At 43.3% G+C, this 25,695-nt stretch overlaps 1 protein-coding gene across 1 annotated transcript in view; it reads left to right on the top strand.

The window, feature by feature from the left end:
- Positions 1–3,243: 3,243 nt before the first annotated feature.
- The window catches only part of LOC114106849 (protein Shroom2), a 132,686-nt gene continuing 110,234 nt past the window's right edge, over positions 3,244–25,695 (top strand). The window contains exon 1 of the mRNA XM_027954018.2: positions 3,244–3,408. Coding sequence (XP_027809819.2) covers positions 3,244–3,408 — 165 coding nt within the window. The remainder of the gene's footprint in view (positions 3,409–25,695) is intronic.

Here is a 25,695-nt window from a genome sequence, read left to right as displayed (position 1 = left end):
ATTGGATTTGTTACATATGGATATGATGTAACAATGTAATTTGGCTGATATCCCTGCCCAGCACTCCCTCTCCATCTCCCACTCCTGATCCCCTTCCTCAATTCTGATCTCCCTTTGCTTTTCATGTGATCACCCCCCACCCTCCACACACACACACACACACACACACACACACACACACACACATGAACACACTTTCTTTTTTTCTTCTTTGGTGGGAAGGGGGTACTGGGGATTGAATTCAGGGGCACTCAACCACTGAGCCACAACCCTAGCCCTTTTTTTGTATTTTTATTTAGAGATAGGGACTCAGTTGCTTAGTGCCTCACTGTTGCTGAGACTGGCTTTGAACTCTTGATCCTCCTGCCTCAGCTTCCCAAGCTGCTGGGATTATAGGCGTGTGCTACCGTGCCCAGCTCACACTTTCTTTTCCTTATTCCTCTCTGGCTTCCACATTAGACAGAAATATAGAACCCTTGACCTTCTGACTTTGGTTTATTTCACTTAACGTAATGGTCCCAAGTTCCATTTACTTTTCCTACAAATGACAAAATTTCATTTTTTTTATAGCTGAATAAAACTCCAATATGTATGTAGACCACATTTTCTTTATCCATTCTTCTGCTGATGGATACCTAGGCTGGTTCCATAGTTTGGCTATTATGAATTGTGCTGCTATAAACATGGGTATGCATGTATTGCTCTGATGTCTTTAATTCTTTATTTCATTTATTTGTTGGTACCAGGGCTTGAACCCAGGGGTGCTTAACCACTGAGCCATAGCCCCAGTCTTTATTTTATTTAGAGACAAGGTCTTGATAAATTGCTGAGGCTGGCTTTGAAGTGATGATCTTCCTGCCTCAGCCTCCCAAGCTGCTGGAATTACAAGTATGTGCCACCTGCTGGGCTTAATTCTTTAGGCTAGACACCCAGGAGTGGTATAGCTGGGTCATTTGGTGGTTCCATGCCTAGTTTTTTGAGGAACCTCCATACTGATTTCCATAGTGGTTATAATAATTTACAGTCCCACCAACAAGTGTAAAACTGTGCCTTTTTGTCCACCTCCTCTCCAGCACTTATTATTGTTTGTATTCTCAATAACTGCCATTTTGACTGGTCGATTCACATGTAATTTGAAGAAATAATACAATATCTATCTGATGTACCCTTCACCTGCCTCTCCCAATGGTAACATCTTATAAAATTATGGCAAAATATTTCACAGTTGGATATTGACATTAAAACAATCCACCAAGCTTATTTGGATTTCCCATATTTAGTTTTATGTAAATTCATGTGACCACGGTCACAACCAAGATATGCTTGGGAGTCTGAGGGTGTACAATTCAATGGTAGAGAGCTTGCCCAGCATGCTGTGAGGACCTGGGTTCAATTTGCAGCACGTGCATGCACACACACACACAACAAAAATAAAAGAAAAACCCAACAACACTTGGGTTTTTCTCCATTTAAAAAGAAAAAAAAATCACCTCATTATTCTAACTGGAGGCATTGTAGAGACCATAGTGTAGAATTTATTTATGGGACAGTAATCATGTGGCAAGAGCCATAACAGGCAACAGAAGAGTATATCGGATGCTTTAATTCAATTGGTTGAATGAGACACGAAATGATCAGTCACAGAATGCAGACCACAGAGTGTAAATCCCTCCTATGAGCTTTGAAGAAACTCAGACCAGAGGTATAATTCCTCAATCCGGTTTCAGTAGCGGAGCCCAAAGACCCAGGGATGCCGAACTCTTGGTCCAGTGGTTTCCCAGTTTGTTTTTTCCATTAGCTCCCAGCATCTTCACCTGATGGAGCCACTTTGAGGAAAACAGGTGTTCACCAGCGCCCAGCTACATATACAGATAGCAATGGAGAGAGAGAGAGAGAGAGAGAGAGAGAGAGAGAGAGAGAGAACTTTTGCAAAGCATGCAAATACCTATCAGTACAGATATTTTTAATGTGGGTTGGAATTTCATGGAAACTGAAAAGGGGCAGTGCTATCTACACATTTTCATTAAATCCAGACCACCACTTCCCTTTTGTAGAAGATGTAAACGTGGGGACAGACATTAAGAACTCCTGGAACAATTCTATGAAAGATAAAAAAAGCAAGGTTTGAAAGAAAAACTTCCTGAGCTATGACAATAGGAAAAGCCCACAAGAAGCCATTCATTATGCGGGCTGGCGCCACAGGAGAGAACTTGTGGGAGGCTGGGAAGGCCTTCACCGGAACAGGTCGAGAATCCTTCTCCAGTCCAGGCTTTCAGGACACCCACTGTGGGCCAGGCTTTAAGGCGAGACCCGCAATACGCCCAGGGTGGGGAATCTCTCGGGTGTTGCAACCCGGGGTAGGAGAGCGTCCGTGCACACTGAGGGCTGAAAGTACAGACCGTCCCAATGCACCCAAGAAGTGGCCGCACAGAAACAGCGCAGGTACGCAGGAGGGCCTCCTGCCATGCTTCCGCCCTCACCTGTGCGGCCTCCGGGGACCAGCCGCAACAAAGGCGGGGGTGCCAGGAGGGAGGCGCGCTCTAAGAAGGAAGGACCCGGGCTCTGGCCACCGCCGCCGCGCCCCGCCCAGCAGCAAGCGGGCGCTTCCGCCGCCTCACCTGCTGCGGCCCGGAGTCCAGGGCGGCGGGTTGACCCGCCCAGAGCCTTCAAGCGCTGCCAAGCCCTCGCGCGGGAGGAAGGGCGGGACCTCAGGCCGCCTCCCTGGCCGCCAAGGTCCTTGCTGGCGGCGCTGGCCCAGAGCATGATCGCCTTACTTCTGCCCGGCCAATTCCCTGAGCGCGCCCCTTCCAACAAGAACCTACGCGGGCGCGTAGGACCGAAGCCCGTGGGCGCGAGCTCCTGCCCGGTGCGCCTCGCTCGCTCGGGCCCCGAGCGCGCCCCTGACCCCGCCCCCTCCTACCCCCGGGGCCCCGGGCTGGCGCCCCCGAGCGCGCGCGCCCCGCCCCCGGCCCCGGCCGTGAGGCTCGAGCTACAGCGAGCGCCTGCCCCGCCCCTCCCGCCCCCTCCCCGCCCACCCCTCCCCCGCGCGCCGCGCGCCTGCCCTCCCGGCTCCCTCCGGGGCCGGCCGGCACTTTCCTCCCAAGTTGCAGCGCCAGTTCGCTAGTGGCCGTCTGCGGCGAGGGCACCCGGAGCTTCCCTTGTCTCTGGCCTGCTGGGGCTCCTCAGAGTGCATGGGCGCGGGCCGAGCTGGCCCGGGGGGCTGAGCACCCCGCGCCCAGCGCCATGGAGGGCGCCGAGCCCCGTGCGCGGCCCGAGCGCCTGGCGGAGGCCGAGGCGCGGGCTGCCGACGGCGGGCGGCTGGTGGAGGTGCAGCTTAGCGGCGGCGCGCCGTGGGGCTTCACCCTGAAGGGCGGCCGCGAGCATGGCGAGCCGCTGGTCATCACCAAGGTAAGGCAGCCGCGGGGCCCGCGCGGTGACAGTCCCGAAGTGGCCGCGACGCTTAGTATTGTCCGGGGTAGGGAGTACCGGAGGGAGCAGCCCTCTGTTCCGAGGCGTGCGACTGCTCGAGTCAGCGGCAGAGACCTGGGCACCGAGGCTGACAAAGGTGTGTGGTTCCGGCTTCACCGCGGCCGCTCTCAGGAGATTTCAGGCGCCGAACTGAGTTTAAATGGCTCCCGTTCCGGATCCCTTTCCCCTCCCCCTCCGGGAAAGGGCCTGGTAGAGTCCCCTCTGACTCCTGGTCTTCCAGAGGGCGACTTCTACCTGCGGGGCGGTCCGGAGGTGAGAGGAGGAACATTCCTAGGAGCCAGGGGGTAGACAGAATCGTCCCCACCTGTTTGCTTCTCTAGGGTCACTAGTTCTGTACCCGTTATCACTATGAAACCCAGACTGGCAGCTGCCGCCTGCCCAGCTTCTCGATTTCCATCAGCGCATCAATATTTACTGACTTTCAGCTTCCAGACCTATATCTATGCGCACTAGATACCTGCAGAAACTTACAGAAACTTTTCATTGTGCTTATGAAAGTAGGACTTGAAGAAAGTACTAATTTGCGTCAACTGGAATATGCATGTATTGGGGAAGGGTTGCTTTAGAACTGGAACTCTCTTATCTCAAAACAAAATTCATCTTGAAACTTACCATCCAAATCTGGATAAACCTGTAGAAACAAACAGCAAACCAGTCTGTTTTCTGCTAGTTGAAAGTGTCTAGTGGTCAGTTTCTTTGAAAAGCGTTGAGCTCAGCCATTGTTAGGGTGTTAGGGACAAAGTCCCCTTTAAAATGTAAATATTCCTGGCTACTAGAAGCTTTTGAAGGTGACTTACTGTTTTTCTCTGCTTTTCTCCCTCACCACAGCAGGAAGAAATTAAGTGACTCCTAACCCACCCCACCGGTAGTGAATTAGGGAAATGAGATGGCTTTGTGGTCCAAATAGCAAATGAAATGCCAAATTTCTCTATTCTGTATTTTCTTTCTTCCTGTCTCTCCTCGGACTGGGGGTTGAACCTGTAGGTCTTTGCCCACTCGATGAGTATTCCACAACAGAGCTACAACCCCAGGTCCTCTCTTACATTTATAAAACTGGAGACTTGAAGGGGATACTTGCATAACTGTACACTGAATTTATGTTGAATTCAGGAAAGACAGTGTCCTCAGGAAAGAGGTTGTCATTGTTATAAATTTAAGGATGTGATCCTTTATCAAATTGGAATCTTTGAAAAATCAGTGGGCAGTCATAGAGTGTTTACCCTGCCCATCCAGGACATGCTTCTGAATATTTCTTAAAGTACATTAGCTTGTGCCTTTAAAACAAGGTTTTAGAGGCCATTTCTTTCTTTTTTTTCTTTCTTCCTTTTTTAAATGGATTGAACCCATGAGAGTCAAGCACTCTACCAACTGATCTATATCCCCAGCCCTTAAAGACCATTTCTGATGTCAGCAATTGAAAAGATGTCAGGTAAATAACACAGATCTTTAGCATTTCATGTACTTCTTTTCTTAAAACAATGTAGCCAGGCACGGTGGCACAGGCCTGTAATCCCAAGCAGCTTGGGAGGCTGAGGCAGGAGAATCATAAGTTCAAAGCCAGCCTCTGCAACTGCATGGAGACACTAAGCAACTCAGTGAGACCCTGTCTCTAAATAAAAATACAAAATAGGGGTGGGGATGTGGCTCAATGTTCAAGTACCCCTGAGTTCAATCCCCAGTACAAAAAAAATATTAAATTTAAAAATGTTTTTAAAAATTCTATCTTTATAGCAGATGGAATAATTTATAAAATATTATTTGACATGAAGTCTTGTGTTTTGGCCCTGCATGGTGTAAGAAGGTTGGTGGAGGTTACTTCAACTCTGAAATACACTAGTTTCATCAGAAGTTGTTCTTTTGTACAGGTACTCCAAGTTCTAAAAACTCTGCATTCTTAGTGGCCCCCTGGTTCTTCCTATTTCTAGAAATTGAAAGATGTTGCTGGTCAAGCCCAGTAATGCTAAGCACTCTACTACTGATCTGTATTTCCAGCCCTACTTAACTTTTACACATGCTCCAATGTGGTTTTGTTGCTTAGAATGGAGGGGATTCAGAAAATCTGAGGGCATTTGTCCCTTATTTCCCTGCGCGCGCGTGCACACACACACACACACACACACACACATATATATATATATATATATATATATATATATGTAAATAGATATGTGCTGTTGAACCCTAACTTGTGCATGCATATATATTAGCTGCGTGTTCTATTGCATAGTATCAGCAATATTTCACCTACGTGTTTTTCTCCTGTGTTAAGATCACTGGTGATGTTTGCATATAGCCTGAGAGCTGGTAATTAACTGTCACATTATTTAAAAGGGAGAAGGAAAATGTGTCCATTTATGGCCACTTAAACGGTGAAAGCAAACTGTTGTGTTGGAGACTAGGGAAAATTATTCTACCACCAGAATTTGAATTAATCCAGATTTTGAATCTTCCCTTCCCAGTGGCTACTGAAAAAATCATCAGAAATCATTAAACAATAATTCTTGAAATAGTTCTTTTGCACTTTAAAAATACTTTGTAATTAAATGGTTACTTATTGGAGCCTTGGGATTTGCACAATTTATTTTCTATTTAGCCAGCTTTGAATTGAGAGTAGTTTGATCCAACAGCAAGAGGACACTTTTTTTTTTTTTTTTTTAATGATTAAAGTGGTGTCATTCGAAAGTCTCACAGGAGTGTACATTTTAGAACTGGAAGGAGCTGGGGGTGGAGCTCTTGCCTAGTATGTGCAAGGTCCTGGGTATATCCCCAGCAGCACAGAGAGCAAGAGACTGGAAGGGATGTTAAGAACAAGGCTGGTTCAGTACTAACCTTCAGATGGAGGAGTTTCATTAGCCTATTTTAATAGTTGAAACAGCTGTGGCCAAGAGAGATTAAATGGTGTATACTGAAATCACAAACCTGGGGAGTCCTGGGAAGGACCCTGAATCTTCATCCCTCCTTCTCCTCCAATCAGTGCTATCTACTTGCATCTGGAATTTCTTGGCAATGTCATGTTGAATAACTTGGTGACATTCATTAGGTGACAAATTTTCAACCTTGGCACTGTTGACATTTTGTGTTGAATGATTCTCTGTTGTGGGGACTGTTCCCCAGATTCCCTGGCCTCTACTTGCTAGATACCATTGGTTATCTGTCCACAGGTGTGACAACCAGATATATCCCCAGTTGTTGCTTTACGTTAACCCAGTTGTGAATCACTTTGTTGAGTTAATGGTGTGTCACCTTTGCTCTTAAAGTGTCTTTGTGTTTATTTAATTCTTTTTGCCAACCCTGGCCTTGAGGGTGGTGTGTTTGGAGGCCCCTGGCATTTCCACTGTTTGTGTGGAGGGCTGTTTTCTTTCCAAGTATTGGTCCTGAGAAAGGAGTTATTTACATAGTAAAAGGCAAACAGATACTTGCTTCATCTGCATTTTCATAGCCAGAAAAAGGAAATATCAAGTGGGACTCCCCAGTACTGCATTTTATAGTCATGCTGAGTGGCCTGGGTAAGGTCTGACTTTTCTCTGGGTCTAGTATAAAGTTAAAGGACACTAACTTCCAGGGAGCTTAATATTTATGGAATTTGAGGTGCGTGCTTGAAAACCATCGAGAACTCTGCTGACCGATGGCAGCATATGTAGCTCGAAATCTTCCTGTTGTTAGTAAAAAATGCTTGAGAACCTATTTTTTTCCTTGCTCTTTTTACAGAGAAAGCAGGAATAATGTCCCCACTCTAAGACCCTGCAGAGACTTGCTAGTATTTCAGGACCCTGTCTCAGGGCCTGTGTAAGCAGACACAGTGGAGATTTGCAGTCCTGCTAGTTTTGCATATTCTTTCCTCATCTGTTCAGCCAACAGAAAACTTCAATGGGGGAGGAGAGGGTGCTGACTTATAAACTTCACCCTAGTGGCTTGAATTCCCAACAGGCATTTGGGGAATACTATTCATTTGGAAACATTAAGTACACCAGCTGGGTGTCAGGCGGCCCCCTGCTGCCTCAGGAATGTTTGTTAAGGACAAAGGAATGAAGCCTCAGCCCCGCCTATTCATCGTTTCTTGGAGTCCCCCCACTAAGAATGCCAGAACCTTCGAAGAAGACATTCTTTTGGACCTGGCCTAGTCCCTCCCCTGGCAGCGCCCTTGGGTACCCATTAGTTTTCAGGTTGCCTTTGGTAACAGAGCAGTCTTGGAGGGGGACTGGACTGCTCTGGAGCTGGATGCTTGAAGATTTCCATAGGCTCCCCACCTGACTTGCCCTCTCAGAGTGCTTCAGATAGGGCATTTTGCTGGATGTGAGAACATTATGAATGTTTTTTATTGTGAATGCTCAAGGCAGAATCGGGGCACATTTGGTGGCGTGTACACTATATCCTACATAAAGCATTAGACCAAGATGGCAGAGGGCTCAGAAGGACAGATCGTTAGGGATGCGTGGGAATGAGAGATCCCAAGCCTCTCACATTACAGTGATTTGATAAGGGGGGTTCACTTTAGGGGACCAGCTGAATCGGGGTCAGCATTGACCTGGGGACTGGGGAAGTCAGAGCAGCTGCTCTTTATGTCCTTATATTTGTTAGGAGCCAAGTTCTTTGTCAAATATTAGTTAAGTCTTTGAAAAAGAGGGGTCCTTGAATTCAGCAGTAGATCTGGAACTGATGGATCTGAATTTTGTAGATTTGGGTCAACTTCTGTGTTTACCCACAATTCATGATTTGTAGCTGGCAAAGCTGCTGCTTTTATGGGTGTCTGAGAAATGGTAGGTGGGTGAGAGTTTGCGACCCTCTGCCTTATGGCATGCCTGAGTGCTGTGGCCATAGCAGGTCTTTGGAATTGTAAAACCCATTCCCTTTTTGATAGCAGTTACAGTGTTTTCTGAATTATTAGGATGAGTGTACTTCTAAAGGCTCATTTGTACTTGAGAATTAATAGTATGCTTAAAAAACATGAGGTGAGTTTCTTTCCTGTGCTGAAAGACCTTTTCAGTTGGGAGACCTTCCTTGCCAACCGGCTTTCAAATAGATCTTTATTACCCTTTCCCAGCCTTCAAATTAACTTGGCCCTGCTGAATTCTAATCCTTGTTCCTCCAGAGATGTTTTGGACAGGGGGGTGGCAAACTGCCTTTTAAAGTTCTTTTCCAAGGTCTGGTACCTGGAGGCTTTGAGGTTCAACGGGTGGAGGATTCTTCCTCTTTGAGACATTAGTGTGCTTGACTCACACCTATAAATCCAGAGGCTTCGAGGATTATGAAAAGCTATAACTTAAGCTATGTATCACACTTCTGAACCATGCTGAATTTGGTCTTCGTGGCTCAGTTATGAGTATTTCTTAACATGTCCTAACATCTGTCTGTTGGGGGGGAAAAACTAGTTCTCCTGAGAGCTAAATGTGGAATAACAAATAGTAGTTTTCACCTTGTCATAATGAGCTAGGGTTTCTTAACCATTTTTGTATTTCATGGCCAAAGAAACTGGGCTCCTCACTTGGGGAGGGCTGTTTTTTTTTTTTTTTTTTTTTAATTTAAAGAAATACAGTTTGGACTTGTCTCCTCTCCCAAGGTTGTTTACTGTCAGCATGCAGATAAACCTGGATTTGTGACCAAGCTCTTAGGGGCAGAGGAGGAAAGCCCTAGGCTGTGTGGATTTTTTTTTTTTTTTGCACCCTGGGCATGTGGAGAGATTCTACAAGATAATTTTAGGGTATGAAGGCTGAATAGTCTTTATTCAGGTTGTCTTTTAGTTTCAAAGACCAGGTAGGAGTAGGGCAACACTTTGAGCAGAAATTCTACAGGTTTCTACAAGCCACAGCTTTTCTTACATATGTGAGCTAAAAATTTTAACCCACAACAAGGATTTTGAGAGAACTCTGAATTCCATGTACTCTTTTAGACCTTAAAAAAAAAAAAAAAAAAAAAAAATTGACCGGGACTGGGGGATGTAGCTCAGTGGTAGAGTATTTGCCTAGCATGTGTGGGGCTTCTATCCCCAGCTCCACCCCAAACAAGCAAAACAAACTAACAAAGCACTGTCAGCCTCTGATACAAGGAGGGTATAGTTTGAAAGAATTATTTTCCTGTTACCTTGTTTGAGCAAAAATTTGCATTGTAGGAGATGGAGCCTGCTCCTTTTATGGATATGAATGAATGTAGACTTCTTGTTGGGGAAACGAAGATGGTTTATCATTAAAAAATAATTGGGACTGGGGGTTTAGTCAGTGGTAGACACTTGTCTAGCATGTATGAGGCCCTGGATTCCATCCCCACTAGGGCAAGAATAAAACAAAACAAAAAACAACTCAGAAAACTAACCTCACTATAGTTGAACCTTAAGCTAGGTTTTCTGAATTGAAAAGGTAACTTTTTTTTTTTTTTTAATCCCTAAGTATTAAGTTGCAAGTGATGTTGACTGCATCTGTTGTATGAAGATGGCAGAAAAACAGTGTTCTGGATTGGCTAGGAAGGGTAGGGGTTACCTTTCTTTTGGCCAAAAGTGAATAAGATTTTCAGATCAAAGGCAAATACTGAGGTCAAGGAGAAACCAGGCTGGGTAGATTGTGTGCCCTTGAAAGGCTTACTTACTGGAAGAAGAAAGGAGACAAAGTGTCAAAAAATGTATCTTTTTGATAGTTTGTTTTTATGTTAATCAAAGTGGCTCTTGCACAGAGTAAATAATCAAAAGACTCTTCTGAGTTGTTACATACCAACAGCTCCCCTCCCTAGAGACAGCCATTGAACTTGTGTCTTTTGGCACAGCCATCTCTATCCTTAAACAGTGGGTTTGCATTGTATATAGCTGCCACTTTTGTTGGTGTTTTGTTCTTCCCCCTATAGGAGGTTACGGTTTAGATTTTCCCCCACTCTTTTTTTTTTTTTTAAAGAGAGAGAGAATTTTAATATTTATTTTTTAGTTTTCAGCGGACACAACATCTTTGTTTGTATGTGGTGCTGAGGATCGAACCCGGGCCGCACCTGGGCCACAAGCATGCTACCGCTTGAGCCACATCCCCAGCCCTTCCCCCACACTCTTTAACTGCCAGCCTGCCTTCTCCCAGCTACATTTTTTTTAACCCCTCGCACTCTCAATGTAATTACATCATAATTTTGTTTGGAAGAGAATTTTTTTTTTTTTTTCAGCCTTGGCGCTGCTGACATTTTGGCCCAAATAATTCTCAGTTGTGAGACTGTCTTTTGTAGTAGCCTCCCTGGCCTCTTCCCACAAGGTGCTAGTCACACCCCTCCACCTATCTCCAGATATTGCCAGTTGTCCCTTGGGGGCAAAATAGCCCTCTTAGAGGAGCAGTGAGTTAACAGTATTCAGTGTTGACATTGTTTTTTTTTTTTTGCCGGGCTGGGGGTCTAACCCAGGGCCTGGTGCACACCAGGCAAGCACTCTATCATTGAGTTAAACCAAAGATTTTATAGCTCTCTTGTACTTTTTTTTTTGAGAGAGAATTTTAATATTTATTTTTTAATTCTCGGCGGACACAACATCTTTGTTTGTATGTGGTGCTGAGGATCAAACCCGGGCCGCACGCATGCCAGGCGAGCGCGCTACCGTTTGAGCCACATCCCCAGCCCCATTGTACTTATTTTTTAAATTTTATTTATTTTTTCTTTTTGTAGTGCTGGGGCTCCAACCCAGAATCTCACCTACGCTCTGCCATGGGAACCACATTCCCAATACTATATTGTTTTCATTACAAATGCTATCACTGTATAATACATACTTATTATTATACATACTTATTATTATTTTTCCTGCACAATATTTTGCAGTTGCTGGGATTAATGATACTTTTTCTTTGCTTAATTTCCTGTCTACTTACTATTGATTCATCTCCCAAATCTTCTTCAATTATGAAACATCTCTTATATTCAAATACAGAGTGTGTCATCTTTTGAGACCTTCACTATCAGCAAATGTCATAATTTTATCTTGAGAAGTTTCATGGTTTGGTAAAGTCTCTGTTGGAGACTGTCTCTGGAAATTGTCATACCTACTTGGCTAATGGCTCCCAGCATCTCTTAGCACTCTGAAGGTGGTCTCCTTTTGATGCACAGTATTGCTGGAGGGACATCAGACTTTTCATCCTTTTGACTGGCTCTAAACTTATTTTTCAGTTCTTTGTATTTTTGTTCTAGATTTCTAGGAGATTTTGTTTAACCTCATTTTCCAATGCTTCCTTTGAGTCTTAAATGTATATACTCTTTTTTTTCCACATTCCAAAATGTTGTTTTTTGGATGTTCCTTTTATATATGGTACTGACATTGTTTCATGGTTCGTTCTTTTCTCTGATAATAGTAAGCTGGTTTCTACAAAGTTATCTTTCCACGTAGAGTCTATTTCCAAACTCTACTTTCGTTGTTTGCTTTGGCTTCTCTCTTTCCCCATAGTAGTTTCCTTCAAATGCCTAGTGCTTCTTGGCCATCTACTGGTATTGAAGAGTATGTTGCCCAAAATAAAGGAGGCTCTGTGCATGTGGGCAAGTGTTCTGGTGAGGCTCTTCTGTGGACTCCTCTAAGGCCATGGGCTTCAGATCATTTCCTTCTGAACTGGCCATGTCAGATAGTAACTTTTTCTCTACCTAATAAATTTCTTGTACAGAGCATATTTAGAGGTGATGGGAAGTCTGCCAATGGAGGGGACCCTTGCTGTGCTCGCCTGGGTGAGAGTGCCCATCTCTGTCCCCTTCTCTGACCACAGTGGTTCCAGTTTGGAGGGAAGGTCACCATTAGTAGTAAGTGGCAGTGCTTGCTTATGTCTGAAGCTGGATCTTGCATTTGGTTTCTAGGCTTATCTAATCTTTTTTTTAAAGTTATTATTATTTTTAGATGTAGTTGTAGAAGGACACAATATCTTTATTTATTTTTATGTGGTGCTGAGGATTGAACCCAGTGCTCCACATATGCTAGTCACGGGCTCTACCACTAACTACACCTCCAGCTCCCCTCGGTTTATCTAATCCTTAATCCTTCAGTCCATCAAACTAGAATCACTTCTGTTTTATTGTATTAACATGGGGATTAAGTGAGGCAGTGTGTAAAACTAGCTGTAATAAATTTGAATTCCTTCTTAACTCTCCTCCCTCCGTTTCCCTAATGAATTCATTAAGAATTCATTAAGAATTTGGGAAACTTGGCTGGGTATGATGATGTACACTGGTAATTTCAGCAATTACAGAGGTGGTGGCAGGAGGATTGCAAGTTTAAGTTCAGCCTGGGTAACTTGGCAAAGCCCTCTCTCAAAGTAAAAAATGAAGAAAGGTTGAGGATGTAGCTCAGTGGTAAAATACCTCTGGGTTCAATCCTTGGTACCACTGGTGGGCATTGGGGGTATGGGTTAAGGAAGTATTTGGAACACTATTTTAGAAATATAAATTTATTGAATGACCCGTATAGTATAGACAGATTCATAGCTAGGTTTTGAATGGCATATGATTTTGTGACTGGTTTTAACTGTTTAGTATGGGTTTATAGGAATGCATTTAATTACCAGATGCATCTATTGCCAGCTCCAGGATATCGTCTTGTGTTATATATAGTCCACTAAAAGTGATTATTTCTTCCCCACCTTCCAAACCACTTAAACCCCTCCTTTTAAACCACTTAAAAATAATACTGTTTTTTCTTTTCATTATAATATTTATGATTTTTTAGATCATATGATATTCAGAATAATAGGATTTTGTGTGTGTGTGTGTGTACTAGAGATTGTAACCAGGGGAGCTCTGCTACTGAGGTTCATCCCCAACCCTTTTTATTACTTATTTTAAGACATAGTCTTGCTGAGGCTGACATTAAACTTGAGATCCTCTTACCTCAATCAGCCGAGTCAGTGGGATTACAGGCATGGGCCACCGTGTCTGGTAAGAAAACATTTTTAAAAGGTGATTTTTAGGAAGTGAAAACAGTGGAAAAGATGAACATTAAATATGCCTGTGACAACAGACTCCATTTCTTCACTCTTTGGCAGTAGAAAATCTTTCAGGGTGTACAGCTGCCGAAGTCGGTATCTTCTCTTCCTAGTGGGCATGTGTTAGACTCTGTATCCCAGCTTCTCTTGCAGGTAGGTGTGGCCATGTGACAGTGTTACCCAGGGGAGTGCTTGAGTAAGCGATGTCTACCATTTTATATCCCAGCTTGCCTTACTAGCACAGGTTCCTGAATGACAGAGGAGGTGACTTGTCATGGATGTACCATTACATGAGCCAGAAATAAACCGGTGTTGTGTTTTGGTTCTTGGATAACTTGCTGTGTCAGCCTATTCTAGCAAAAGAAATCTTGAGACAAATCAAAAGTTTTACATTCCACTTTGAGAGAAAAAATATAGACTTTATTTATACCCCATGAGCCAGTGTGACTCTTCAGTTTGTTGAAGGAATCCCTGTGGGTGTCCAATTAGCATGTAGCTTATTGCCTCCACATTTTAAATTGAGACTTTCACACCCAGTCTTTCCACCCCAGTCTTTTCTTTCTCTGAGCTGATAATTTGATTTTCCCTCTGTCATGTTTTCCCTTCCCTTCCCTGCAGATGATTGCCTGGGAGCTCTGGAGAGGTAGGGCAGGAGGCTGGGAGGATGCCTAGTGTAGAGTCCTCAGGTAGGGCTGGCCAGAGGCAGAGGTGGGTGGGCTGTTGGAATGGTTTCAGGGATTGGACCTTTCTCCTGGCTCTTCTGTCCTTCCTAACCACGTGGGTTTAAGTGCAGAACATTTTGCCTGGGAGGGGTACACTTTAAGTCATCATTAAGGGCTGTTATCAGATTAGTTAATTATAATCCTGTATGGTAGACTTTTTCTTCCCCTGAGGAATAGCACACAAGTACAGGAGTTAGACCAGCAGTGGGAAAGGAGATGAAGATGAGGGCCAAGTACAGCTGGCTTCAGGAGGAAGGTAGAGCTGGCAGTGGGCTGGGGAGGATGCCTAGGAAGTGGAGAAGGAGGGCCTCATTTGTTCCAGGTACCATGTCACCTAAGGAGGAAGAGTTAGGAAACCTTACGGGGCCCCAGGGCCTGGATGCTTGGAGCTGCAACCCTCTCTGGTTTTGCAGTGCAGGTGAAGGTGATTCTTTGCTGATGGCTGGCAGATTCTGAAGCTGAGGAAATTCTGCCCCTTTGTTAATTGTACATATATGTGTAACTTTGTAAACACAAAGATATTTATCAGTGCTCATTGTACATATGCTTATAAAGTTATAAGGGTAGTGTTCTCTTTATTTTTATTCATTGCAAAAACACTAAGACAATATTGAAAACAAATTAAAGGAAGAGACTTAACAGTAGTCCACATACTTAGATAAGCATTTTATTTGTGGAAGTACAACTATATTAATTTCCCTTCCCTCTATTGAATGCTTTGCTTTGAATTGTTAGACCCACTTATTCATTGGTTGATGGTAATTCTTAAGAATTACATTGTCAAGGGCTAGGAATGTAGCTGCTCATTGTTAAAGTGCTTGCCTAGCATGCATGAGACTGTGGGTTCAGTCCCTAGCACTGCAAAAAAAAGAGGAAAAATTACATTGTCAAGAGTCTTTGGGATCAGATCATAGATTAAAGGAAGTTTTAAGTTTTTATATGACACTTGAAATGTTAAAAAGTGACATTTGGGGCTGGGGGTGTAGCTCAGTGCTAGTAAAGCACTTTCCTAGTATGCACAAGGTCCTGGATTCCGTCTCTAGCACCACCAGAAGGAAGAAAAAGAAAATAAAAAACAAATGATATTTTGTTATCATGGAACACATTAAGTTTTGTAATTTAACCTTTTCTAGATGGGCATATTATACACACACACGAAAAACCCTACTTTGTTTCTGGAAAACAAAGTACTTTAGGTTGATCAAAATGTCAGTTTTTGCAGCAACTGGGTTTCTGTTATGTTTTGGTATGTGCAGTTTTTCTTAACATTTTCATTATGTTTTTGAGGCCCTAAATCTTGAAGTTTGGAAAGAAAACATCTGGACTTAAAAAGACAGGCTTGCTTCTGCTCCAGTCATATTTATTTTCTGTTGATTTAACAACAGAAGTTTGTACACAGTGGATCCCACTTAGGGTTTATGAGCTGGGGATGGTAGAGTTATCTTCACTCCCCCTCCCCATCTTCAGGGGCTGGTGTTTTGGAGAAGAGTAATTAAAACCCCATACCATTCTGCATATTTGTGAAATTTCAACCACAAAGATACTTTTGCATTCTTTGTTGCTTTCTGGGAATGGGTGCTGCTTCTTGTGCCCTGAAGAGGAACTCCCTTTGTTTTTATAGAGAGTTTAATTCTCACATTACCCATGCTGTAATTGTAGTTCTGAAAAAGATGTTTAATTCACACACACACACAACAAAAAAGAAACTCGTCTCCTTTTCTTTTGAACTATTTTTGCAGTGACCTCTACGGGCTCATTTCCTTTGCCCTTTGCTGGAATGTTGATTTCTCTGGAAAGGTTGTCTAGGGGGGGGGGTCTCCTGTGCTTCTTGAACTGAAATGTGCATATAGACACTCATATCTACATGTGCAGTCTCAGCTGCTCTTCTGAACTCTGGGAATGCCTGTGTGTGTTGCTAAGATCCCTCAAATGCAGCATGATCCAAATGGAAATTGTTCTTTTACCTTCTCTAATCCCTGTCCTCAATTTCTAATTTCTAATTTCTAATAAAAAAAAAAATTTTTTTTTAAGATGTTGATAGACCTTTATTTATCTTATGTGGTGCTGAGAATCGAACCCAGTGCCTCACACATGCCAGGCAAGTGCACTACCGCTGAGCCACAGCCCCAGCTCTTACAAACTTTTTTTTAAAAAAAAATTGATTTATTTTTAAATTTTGAGACAGGGTCTCGCTAAGCTTAGGGCCTTTGCTGGCCTTGAACTTTAGATCCTCCTGCCTCAGTCTCTGGAGTCTCTGGGATTACAGATGTGCACCACCATGCCTGATTTCTAATCTCCACCATGGATTCATCACTGAACCCAGAATTCATCCTTCATACCTCTCTGCCTTTCACTTTCCATAGCAAACTGATCATAAAATCCCTTTGGTGCCTAAATATCTTGGGACTTTTGCTTCTTTTCCATTTCCAGTGTGATCGTTTCTGTTAATCTTTGCCTGGTTAATCACAATAGTCTCTAACATAATCCTTGTCTGTGCAGACTATTCCAGACCACCAGCAATGTATGTGCCAGAACACCAAAGTGGTTTTCATGCCCTTACCAGAAAGACCTCAGGAACTCCTTCTAAAACACCTCAGCTGGGTGTAGAAAGCTCCTTATATTTTTGCTTCTATTTTTCACCACCATTTGCTACTAACTTGTCACATAATACTTTACCCAGCATATTAAAAATTTTCCTCCCTGTGTCCCAGTCTCATCTGTTACCTTGGTTCTTTTGTCCAGAATTGTCTGATATGGTGACCACTTGTCATATGTGACTGCTGACCACTGATATTTTAACTGTAAGTTATACACACTGGATGTTAGAGTTAGTGTGAAACAACACCGATGTATCATATTTCATTAATAACTACTTTGTATTGTATATGATGATGTGCAAATGATCATATTTTGACAACATTGGGTTAAATAAGTAAAATTATTAAAATTAATATTTTTTATTTTTAAAAAATATTTTTTAGTTGTCAGTGGACTTTTATTTATTTATATGCAGTGCTGAGAATCGAACCCAGTGCCTCACAGATGCTAGGCAAGCACTCTACCAGTACTGCCACAATCCCAGTCCCTATTTTTACTTTTTTAAGTGTGCTTCCTAAACCACTTAAAATGTGTGTGTGTTGTGTTTGTGTCTGTCTCTCATTTCTGTTGGACAGCTCTGCTTTATACTTTTTCTTTTAAGTTTTTTTTTTTTTTTTTTTTTTTAGTTGTTGTGGTGCTGAGGATCAAACCCATACCCCCACTCCGCTTTACTGCCTGCCTGCCTGCCTGCCTGCCTTCCTTTTTTATTTTTTTTTTTCTGGTACTGGACATTGAACTGAGGGGTGCTCAACCACTGAATCACATTCCCAGTTCTTTTTTTTTTTTTTTTTTTAAATATTTATTTTTTAGTTGCAGTTGGACACAATACCCTTACTTTATTCATTTATTTTTATGTGGTGCTGAGGATCAAACCCAGGGTCTCCCACGTGCGAGGTGAGCGCTCTCCCGCTGAGCCACAACCCCAGCCCATATTTTTTATTTTGAAACAGGGTCTTGCTAAGTTGCTTAGGGCCTCACTAGATTGCTAAGGCTGGCTTTGAACTTTGGATCCTCTTGCCTCAGCTTCCCGAACCCCTGGGGTTATAGGAACTCCCTGTTGCTTTATACTTTTGTCAGGCAGATTTTTATCCTTGGACCAGCAGTCCCTTAGAAGTGCAGAATCTCAGACCCTGTGTCAGACCTACAGAAACAGAATTATTACTTGTAACAAGATCCCTAGGTGATACGTTCAGATGGTGAAATATGGAGAAGGATTTGTTGGTCCCTTAACATCCTACATTATTTGAGGCTTTGCCAGGTTTGTTTCTGAGACATTCATAATTTTGTGGAAGGCTTCTCTCATATTGCACCACTCAGGAGAGTAGCTCCTGATCCTCCCTCCCTGATTATGCACAGTATTCCCATAGTGCCCTTCATGGACCTCACTAATCATTGATCTCACAGCCTGGAGACCAGTGGGCTAGGAGGTTCCTGTGAGATGCTGATAAATGCAGTTTGGATTTTACTAAACATATGCACATTGTTAATTGTTGCAATTAAACACAGCCAACTCTCAGAGTTGCTGCACAGATCACCTCAGTACACAGATATCACTTTTTTCTCCTCTATGATGACATGCAGCAGATGGTGCTCATGCATGCAGTATGTTCCATGGGCATACCTGGGCTTTGGCAGACCATGAAACAATTCTGCACCAAGGGAAAGAAGAGTACTTTTAAACTAATCTGCTGCTGTTTGGATAGCACAAGCTCATGATAGCTGGTGGTGTACATGAGTGTGTTGAATAGAGGGGCAGCTAAAAATCTTTGATTTGGGGGGTAGGGGGAATTGAGGATGGAACCAAGAGCCTTGTGCATGCTGGGCAAGTATGTATCACTGAGCTGTGTTGAGGAAGGTGTGCTGGATCCACTAGACACTCCCTTGGTGGGAGGAACGAGACCATTCTGTGGTATATGATGGCCTATGGTCAGAGTACCCCTTCTTTTTGTTCCTGTCTTCCCTGTGGTAACTCCCATTGAATGAGGTCTTTAGAAAGGTGGGGGCCCGGGGGGCCATTTCCTTGGGGTGCAAAGAAAGTAGATGTGTGACTTACATTTTTACATCCAGCACTTGGGAGCTTGAGTATGTGCATAAATACAAGGGACTCTGTCCTTAAGGGAAGGTCACCTCTGTGACCATCCTGCTGTGGCTGACAGGCCAGGTGGCTGAGACAAGAGCCTGGATTCTGTGACCTGAAAGGTCAGCCTCTCAGTCTCAGGCCACCTTGTTTCTGGACCATTTTTTCAACCCTTCACCAAAGACTTCACCCATGTTTCTGGTAGCATCTTAGCAAATTGCCTTTCAACTGATGTGTAAGAGTTGGTTTCTGGTGCTTGAAATGACCTAGTAAAAGGCTTGCAGGTTTTGGCACAGTATCATTTCTCATTTGTTGCCTGTTACATATATGGCACCAAACTGCTGTGGGAAAAGCTAGTAGTCTGAAGGGTCTGAAGAATGGTGTCTGGAGAATGGTTGTGGTGAGTTGGAGGGGGCAGCTGTCTTTTAAACACTGACCACTGAGAATGAGTTTCCATTCTACTCTTGCTGGCACTGGCTGATCTGGAGTCCCAGTACAGCATTAGAAAATGACACCTGGTCCGTACTGAGCACCTATTGTATGCTAATCATTGTGCATTATGCCACAAAGTCTTGGGCACTGGGAATTGTCATATCTTGGTATCACCAAGTCATGCAGTGTTGAAGTTGTGCAGCTAGAATCCAAATAGCATCCATAATGTTTCAATCACTGGTTAATTTTATGTGAATGTCATAGCATTTCTGAGTAGTTTTGTTATTGTTTTTGTTTGCAGTGCTAGGTATTAAACCCAGGGCCTCATGCATACTAAATACATGGCTCTACCACTGTGTTCCATCTGAAGTAGCCCTTCAGGGTAGGTTTGTATTGGTGCTGTGGTCTGAACATTCCTATCCTTCCTCCACCCAAATTTCTGTATTCAAATCCTTGCCTCCACAATTTTGTATTAGGAGGTGGGGTCTTTAACAGGTGATAAGGTAGAGCCCTCATGAATGGGGGCTTGGTATAACAGTGTCCTTGGTACCCTTTCTATTGTGTGAGGATATAGTGAGAAGATGCCATCCATGAACTGAGAAATGCTTAGCCTGTCTTGATCTTGGACCTCCAAAACTGTGAGAAATACATTTCTGGAATATACTGTAAGAAATGCATTTCTTGGGCTGGGGTTGTGGCTTAGTGGTAGAGCGCTTGCCTGGCACATGTGAGGCACTGGTTTTGATCCTCAGCACCACATAAAAATAAATAAAATAAAGGTATTGTGTCTGTCTACAACTAAAAAGTAGGGAAAAAATGAAAAAAATGTATTTCTTATTTCTGAGCCATGAAGTCTATATATTTTTTCTTTTTCTTTTCTTTTTTTTTGGTACTGGGGATTGAACCCAGGGGTACTTAACCACTGAGCCACATCCCTAGCCCCCTGCCCTTTTTAAAAAGGAATCCAGTGCTATTATTTTTTTTTTTGTAGTTGTAGATGGACAGCATGCCTTTATTTTATTTGTTTATTTTTATGTGGTGCTGAGGATTAATCCCAGTACCTCACACGTGCAAGGTGAGTAGTGCTCTGCCACTGAGCTACAGCCCCAGCCCCCAGCCCCTTTTTGTATTTTATTTAGAGGCAGGGGTCTCACTGAGTTGTTTATGCCTTGCTAAGTTGCTGAAGCTGGCTTTGAACTCATGATCCTCCTACCTTAGCCTCCCAAGCCACTGGGATTACAGGTATGCTCCACCATGCCTGGCATAAGTCTATGTATTCTTGTTATAGCAGCTAGAACAGCCTAAGACACTAGTGAGGAGAGTTAGGCTTAGAGATGTTAGGTATTTTCCTAACCTTGTAGCAGGTAATATCTTCACTCAGCACAGCAGGTATACTCTGGGGCTTATTGAAAATGGCTTCATTTTCATAAGGAGAAATGAACTTTTGGTTCTAGAATTTTTATTTTTACTTATTTTTTTGCTTTGTAGTACTGGGGATAAACTCAGGGCCTCATGCATGCTAAGCAAATGCTCTACCTTAGAGCTCTATCTCCAGCCAAGAAAATGTTTTGAAATATATTGTTTTAATATTAAATGTTATTCTATGTAATATATAATACATATAGAACAAATATATATCATCAAGCTAGATTCGTTTAAGTGACAAATATGTAATTTTCATATGATGTAGATTAATGTATCTATCTTAATGTTAACGCAAGCATAAAATGCAATTTTAATACTTTTTCTATGGAGATAGGGCCCAGGGAAGGCTTCTGCACTCAGGGTTACAACTAACAAATGAAGAAACTGGGTTTTCATTCCTAGCTTTTCAGAGTAGGAGGAATAGTTCAGTGGTAGGACATGTACTTAGGATGCACAAGGCTCTGGATTCCATCCCCAGGCCCCCAAAGAAAGAAAAACAAAACATTCTAGCCTGTTCAAGGTCTTGTGAAGGTCTCTGCACTAGGTTCCCCGAGAATGGTCATAGCTAGTCCTGGGGCCATACCTAACACATTGAAGCCCACTCAATAGAGATTTGATAGTGCAGGATGGCCATCTTGTAAAAGGGCACTTGAACTGCTGGTATCCAAGCATTCATTCTGGTAACAGGGCCTGCATTGCTTCAGGTATGGGAATTAGGGGGCCAGGGTCAGAGCATTCCCAGGACTGGGATGGAACCTAGGCCCTGTGCTCCCTAAGCACATGTCCTACCAATGGGACATGAACGACACACCCCCTGCTCTGAAAGGCTGAAATGAAAACCCAGCAGGTCACAAAGGAGCACTGTTTTCCATGAGTCTGGGCCACAGGGGCCTGTGGAGAAGCTGTGACTGCAGAGGGACTAAAGGAAAAGGCCTTGGGTATTTCTAAAAACCAAGGCTGAGGCATATCATGAAGGCATTACAAAATCATACTTCCAGAGGCCTCCCAGCGATATGCCATGTTATGTACAGTGGAAATAAAGTCAGACTAAACCCAGTGTACTGGTCTAAACTGAAAAAAGAAGGAGGAGGGAAAAAAATACTCCCTTCTCCAGCTGAGAAAGAAGTAAGGCACACAGAATACAGTGGATACAGCAACCTGACTTTGTTTCCACTTTTCCAGATCACTGGTAAGGTGGCAATGAGGTACACTCACATATTTAAAGGAAACCTTGTTGAAGGTTCTCCCTGGGGACTGGGACCTGGGCATACCCTGGACTGTCTACTTCTTGCCAAGATGGCATTTTTCTCTGTTAGCTACTTCTGAGATCCTTTTGTGACTAGGTTTCAGTATCGCAGGAAGGTCATGGAGGGGAGTGGCCCAGCAAGTGTGGAGGGCAAGATCCTGATTGATGGTGGCTGGTCTTGGGAGGAAGGCACACTTTGGCCCAGGTAGCACTGAGCTGTTTGGCTGAGCTCTGCAGGAGGACTGTCCAGCGGTTCAGCGTTTCCCTAGTCCAACTTACTTCCAGACCTTGTAGCCCTGAGAATATTCTGATCTTGGGCTGTTTTAAAGTTTCTTCTAGTAAGCATGGCCATTCTGCACACTCTCTGATTAAAGGTGGACGGACTGGGCAGTGTTTGAGTTTCTTTACTCAGGGTGGGTGGGTGGGTGGGTGGGGAGGGAGGCCAACCTGAATTTCTTTCCTCTCTTTCTTTCTTTCGAATTGAACCCAGGAATATTTAATAATTGAGCCACATCTCCAGCCCTTTTTAAAATGTTTTATTTAGAGACAGGGTCTTGCTTAGGGCCTCACTAAGTTGCTGAGGCAGGCTTTGAACTAGCAATCCTCCTGCCTTAGCCTCCCAAGCCACTGGCATGCTACTGCACCTAGACGTTTCTTTCATTTGTTTTCTCCACATATATGTATATATTTTTTCTTTTTTCTTTTCAGTACTGAGGGCTAAACCCAAAGTTGCTCTAAAACTAAGCTACATCCCCAGTGCTTTTTATTTTATTTTAAGACTGAGACAGGGTGTCACTCAGTTGCCCAGGGTGGCCTTGAATTTACCATCCTCCTGCCTTGGGTGGAGGATGCTGGGGATAGCTCTGAAGGTAGGAGTGTGTCTGCAGTTTTTACTCACCTCTCCCTTCCCTGCATCCCACCTGCTGTGTGGAGGGCATGGCTGAGCAGGGGTTAGTAACAAGGGTGCTGGTTCTTCCATCTGTGCCATGTGTGGGGCAGTTGGCATCTCCTCTGACTCACAGAAGCAATGGTGAGTCTGCTGTAGACCCAGCTCTTTTCTGTGCCCAGATACAGTTGGAGCTGTGGCAGGTGCTGCCTCAACATGCTTGCTCAGGGACACGTGGAGCAGGTGTGCTCAGGTGCCTCCAGGGGGGGCTGGGCCTCCCCAGGGCCTCTGTCCCTTCCTTGAGGGCTCCTGCAAACTGGGGCAGTGTGCATTGTCTATGCTCAGTCCTAACTGCTTGCGGAGGGAAGGAAGCAGTTTATTGGAGAAGACTCCTTTTCGGGAGATAATACAACTCAATGTAGAGCGCTTGCCTAGCATGCACGAAGCCCTGGGCTCCATCCCCAACCCTGCCAAAAAAGGAAAAGAAGAGCTAGGACTTCATTTTTTTGAGAATTAGAATTGTTAAAGAATAGTTATCTAGCCAAAACATTTGGGTCACTTTGATTTAAATTTCCTCCTTTTTTATGAAATGAAAGTCATAAGGATGCCACAAATACATGAGAAGTGTGGGTGGGTCTTTCCTGAAAGGGAAGATTAGAGCCTTTCTTTTCTTTCTAAAAATAACATGCAGCCATTCATGCCTGGTAGGGATTCAATGTGATAATCAAAATTTTTGGAGCTCAAGAAATGAGAAGACAGCAAATAAGAGGTTGTCCCTACCATTAACAAACAGCTGTGAAAGGTATCTTTTTTTTTTTTTTTTGTACTGGTGGTCAAACTTGGGTCTTTGCACATGGTAAGGATGTACTGAGCTACATTCCTACCTCTAAAAGTGTATCTTTATTGGAAGTATTTTCACTGTTTTAAGGGATGACACTTTTCTTTGTGCTTAATTAAGAAGGTGATTTAAAAATCTACTATAATCTAGAAAACACTAAAGATCTTTGTGTTCATTTCCTAAGCTTTGGGGATCTAATTCCAGTGGTAGCATTTAAAGCCATATTTGCCTTGTAATTCTACTTCAAGTTGTGATCCAGTATAAATAATCAGTATAAAACTGTCACTCATCAAAACCACCTAATTTTGCACAGAGCAATAATCATTCCCTTTTTTGTGTGTATGTTGGGGGGAGTATGTAACTGTGGATAGAATTCGAGGCATTTAACCACTGAGCTACATCCCCAGCCCTTTTTATTTTTTATTTTGAGAAAGGTTCTCACCAAGTTGCTGAGGTTGGCCTTGAACTTGCAATCTTCCTACCTCAGCCTCCTAAGTCACAGGAATCATAGGCGTGTGTGCACTGCTGTGCCTGGCAATAATCATTCTAATTTTGTGACTACTACCAAATTACTTGCACTCTTGAATAAAAGCTATTGTTACGGGATCAAATAAATCTTTTCAATTTTTTTTTCTCATAAATTTTCTTCTTCTCCTCTGCCTCCCCCTCCCCCCTCCTCCTCCTTTCCTTTTGCAGTTCTGAAGTTTCTTGTTAATCACTAAAATTTGAATTGGTGCCACAAGAAATGACATCTTAGATTGTGGGTGTGGCTCAGCACAGCACCTCAGAAAAAGAAAAAGAAAAAAAAGAAATGGAATCTTATTTTTGTAGTCAAGACTTCAGTTCACATAAAATCATACAGTATGTCATGAAAACATAATCAGTTTCTATTCTGTACCTTTTCCAATAAGAAGCAGAATCCATACAAAGCTTTTTTTTTGGGGGGGGGGGGCTTATGTTTGGTGGGTATCATGAAATTTTGCTCTATATTTCCATGTGGAAACTTTTAAGACTTTGTTTTTCTGTAGTGCTGGGGATGGAACCCAGGGCTTCTCACACGCTAGGCAAGTGTTCTACTACTGAGCTACACCCCCACCCAGCCTCAACATTTAGTGAATGATGTTCACTTACATTCTGTATCCCCATAATCTTTTTGGTTTAAAGAACAGTTTAAAAATTAAAAGACTGTCTGTTTCCAGCAAGAAAAGGGAACGTGTAAGCTGGGATACATAGACCTAGAAATTTTCCATGGATTTTTCCCTTCCTCCTCCCCTCCCTCCCTTCTTCCCAAGGAATCATTCCTTTGGACAAAAGTAATTGCGTGAAATCTTTCTTAGCAAGCTCCTGGTGCCCACTGTGGAGGAAAGCTGGAAAAGCATTTGGGGTATTGGAATGCTGCAAGCTGATCAATAGCTCTGCTGAGCTTCTGTGACCCCAGTGTGCAAGAATTCCGTTTCTTTGAACTGTGCAGGGTCTTAGCCTGGCTGGGCTGGATGATGTGGCTGATTTCTTCTATCAGGATGTCAATTACCTGTGTGAGTGTAGGGAGAGATGCTCCAAGGAAAACACTCCCCAGATTCTTCTGTGGGGTGACACTTGAGCAGCCTGCTCCCTGAGATATTCTCAGGATTGGGAAGGGGTGGGATGGGGTTTGCTTTCCTGTGAGGAGTAGGCCAGGTTTTTTTTTTTTTTTTTCCCTTCCTTTCTCTCTCTGTCTCTTGTTGTTCTTTCTTTTTGAAGTACTTATTTTCAGGTGGAGTGGAGCAGAGGCAGGAAAGCTTTCTCCTGAATGAAATTTCACTATTTGTTGGAATGAGAGCTTTCGAAAAATCTCCCTAAATATTAGCATACAAAGGTTATAGAATAATACGTGTTTGGAATAGCTTTTAAGGTCTCTATCTAGAACATTCAAGTTGTTAAAAAACATTCTCTTTTCAGCTTGATAGTTAAAGAAAAAGTGGGCCACTTTGGAAAAAGAAGAAAAGGAATCGTGAAGAATCATTTAAACCAATGTCCTTCTTGGGAGTTACTACCCTGTGACTCTCCTAGTAGACACCCCTGTTCTTTGTGT

Source organism: Marmota flaviventris, chromosome Y (assembly GCF_047511675.1).
Source record: "Marmota flaviventris isolate mMarFla1 chromosome Y, mMarFla1.hap1, whole genome shotgun sequence".
In the NCBI taxonomy this organism is placed as follows: domain Eukaryota; kingdom Metazoa; phylum Chordata; class Mammalia; order Rodentia; family Sciuridae; genus Marmota; species Marmota flaviventris.
This window is presented reverse-complemented; position numbering and strand designations above follow the sequence as displayed.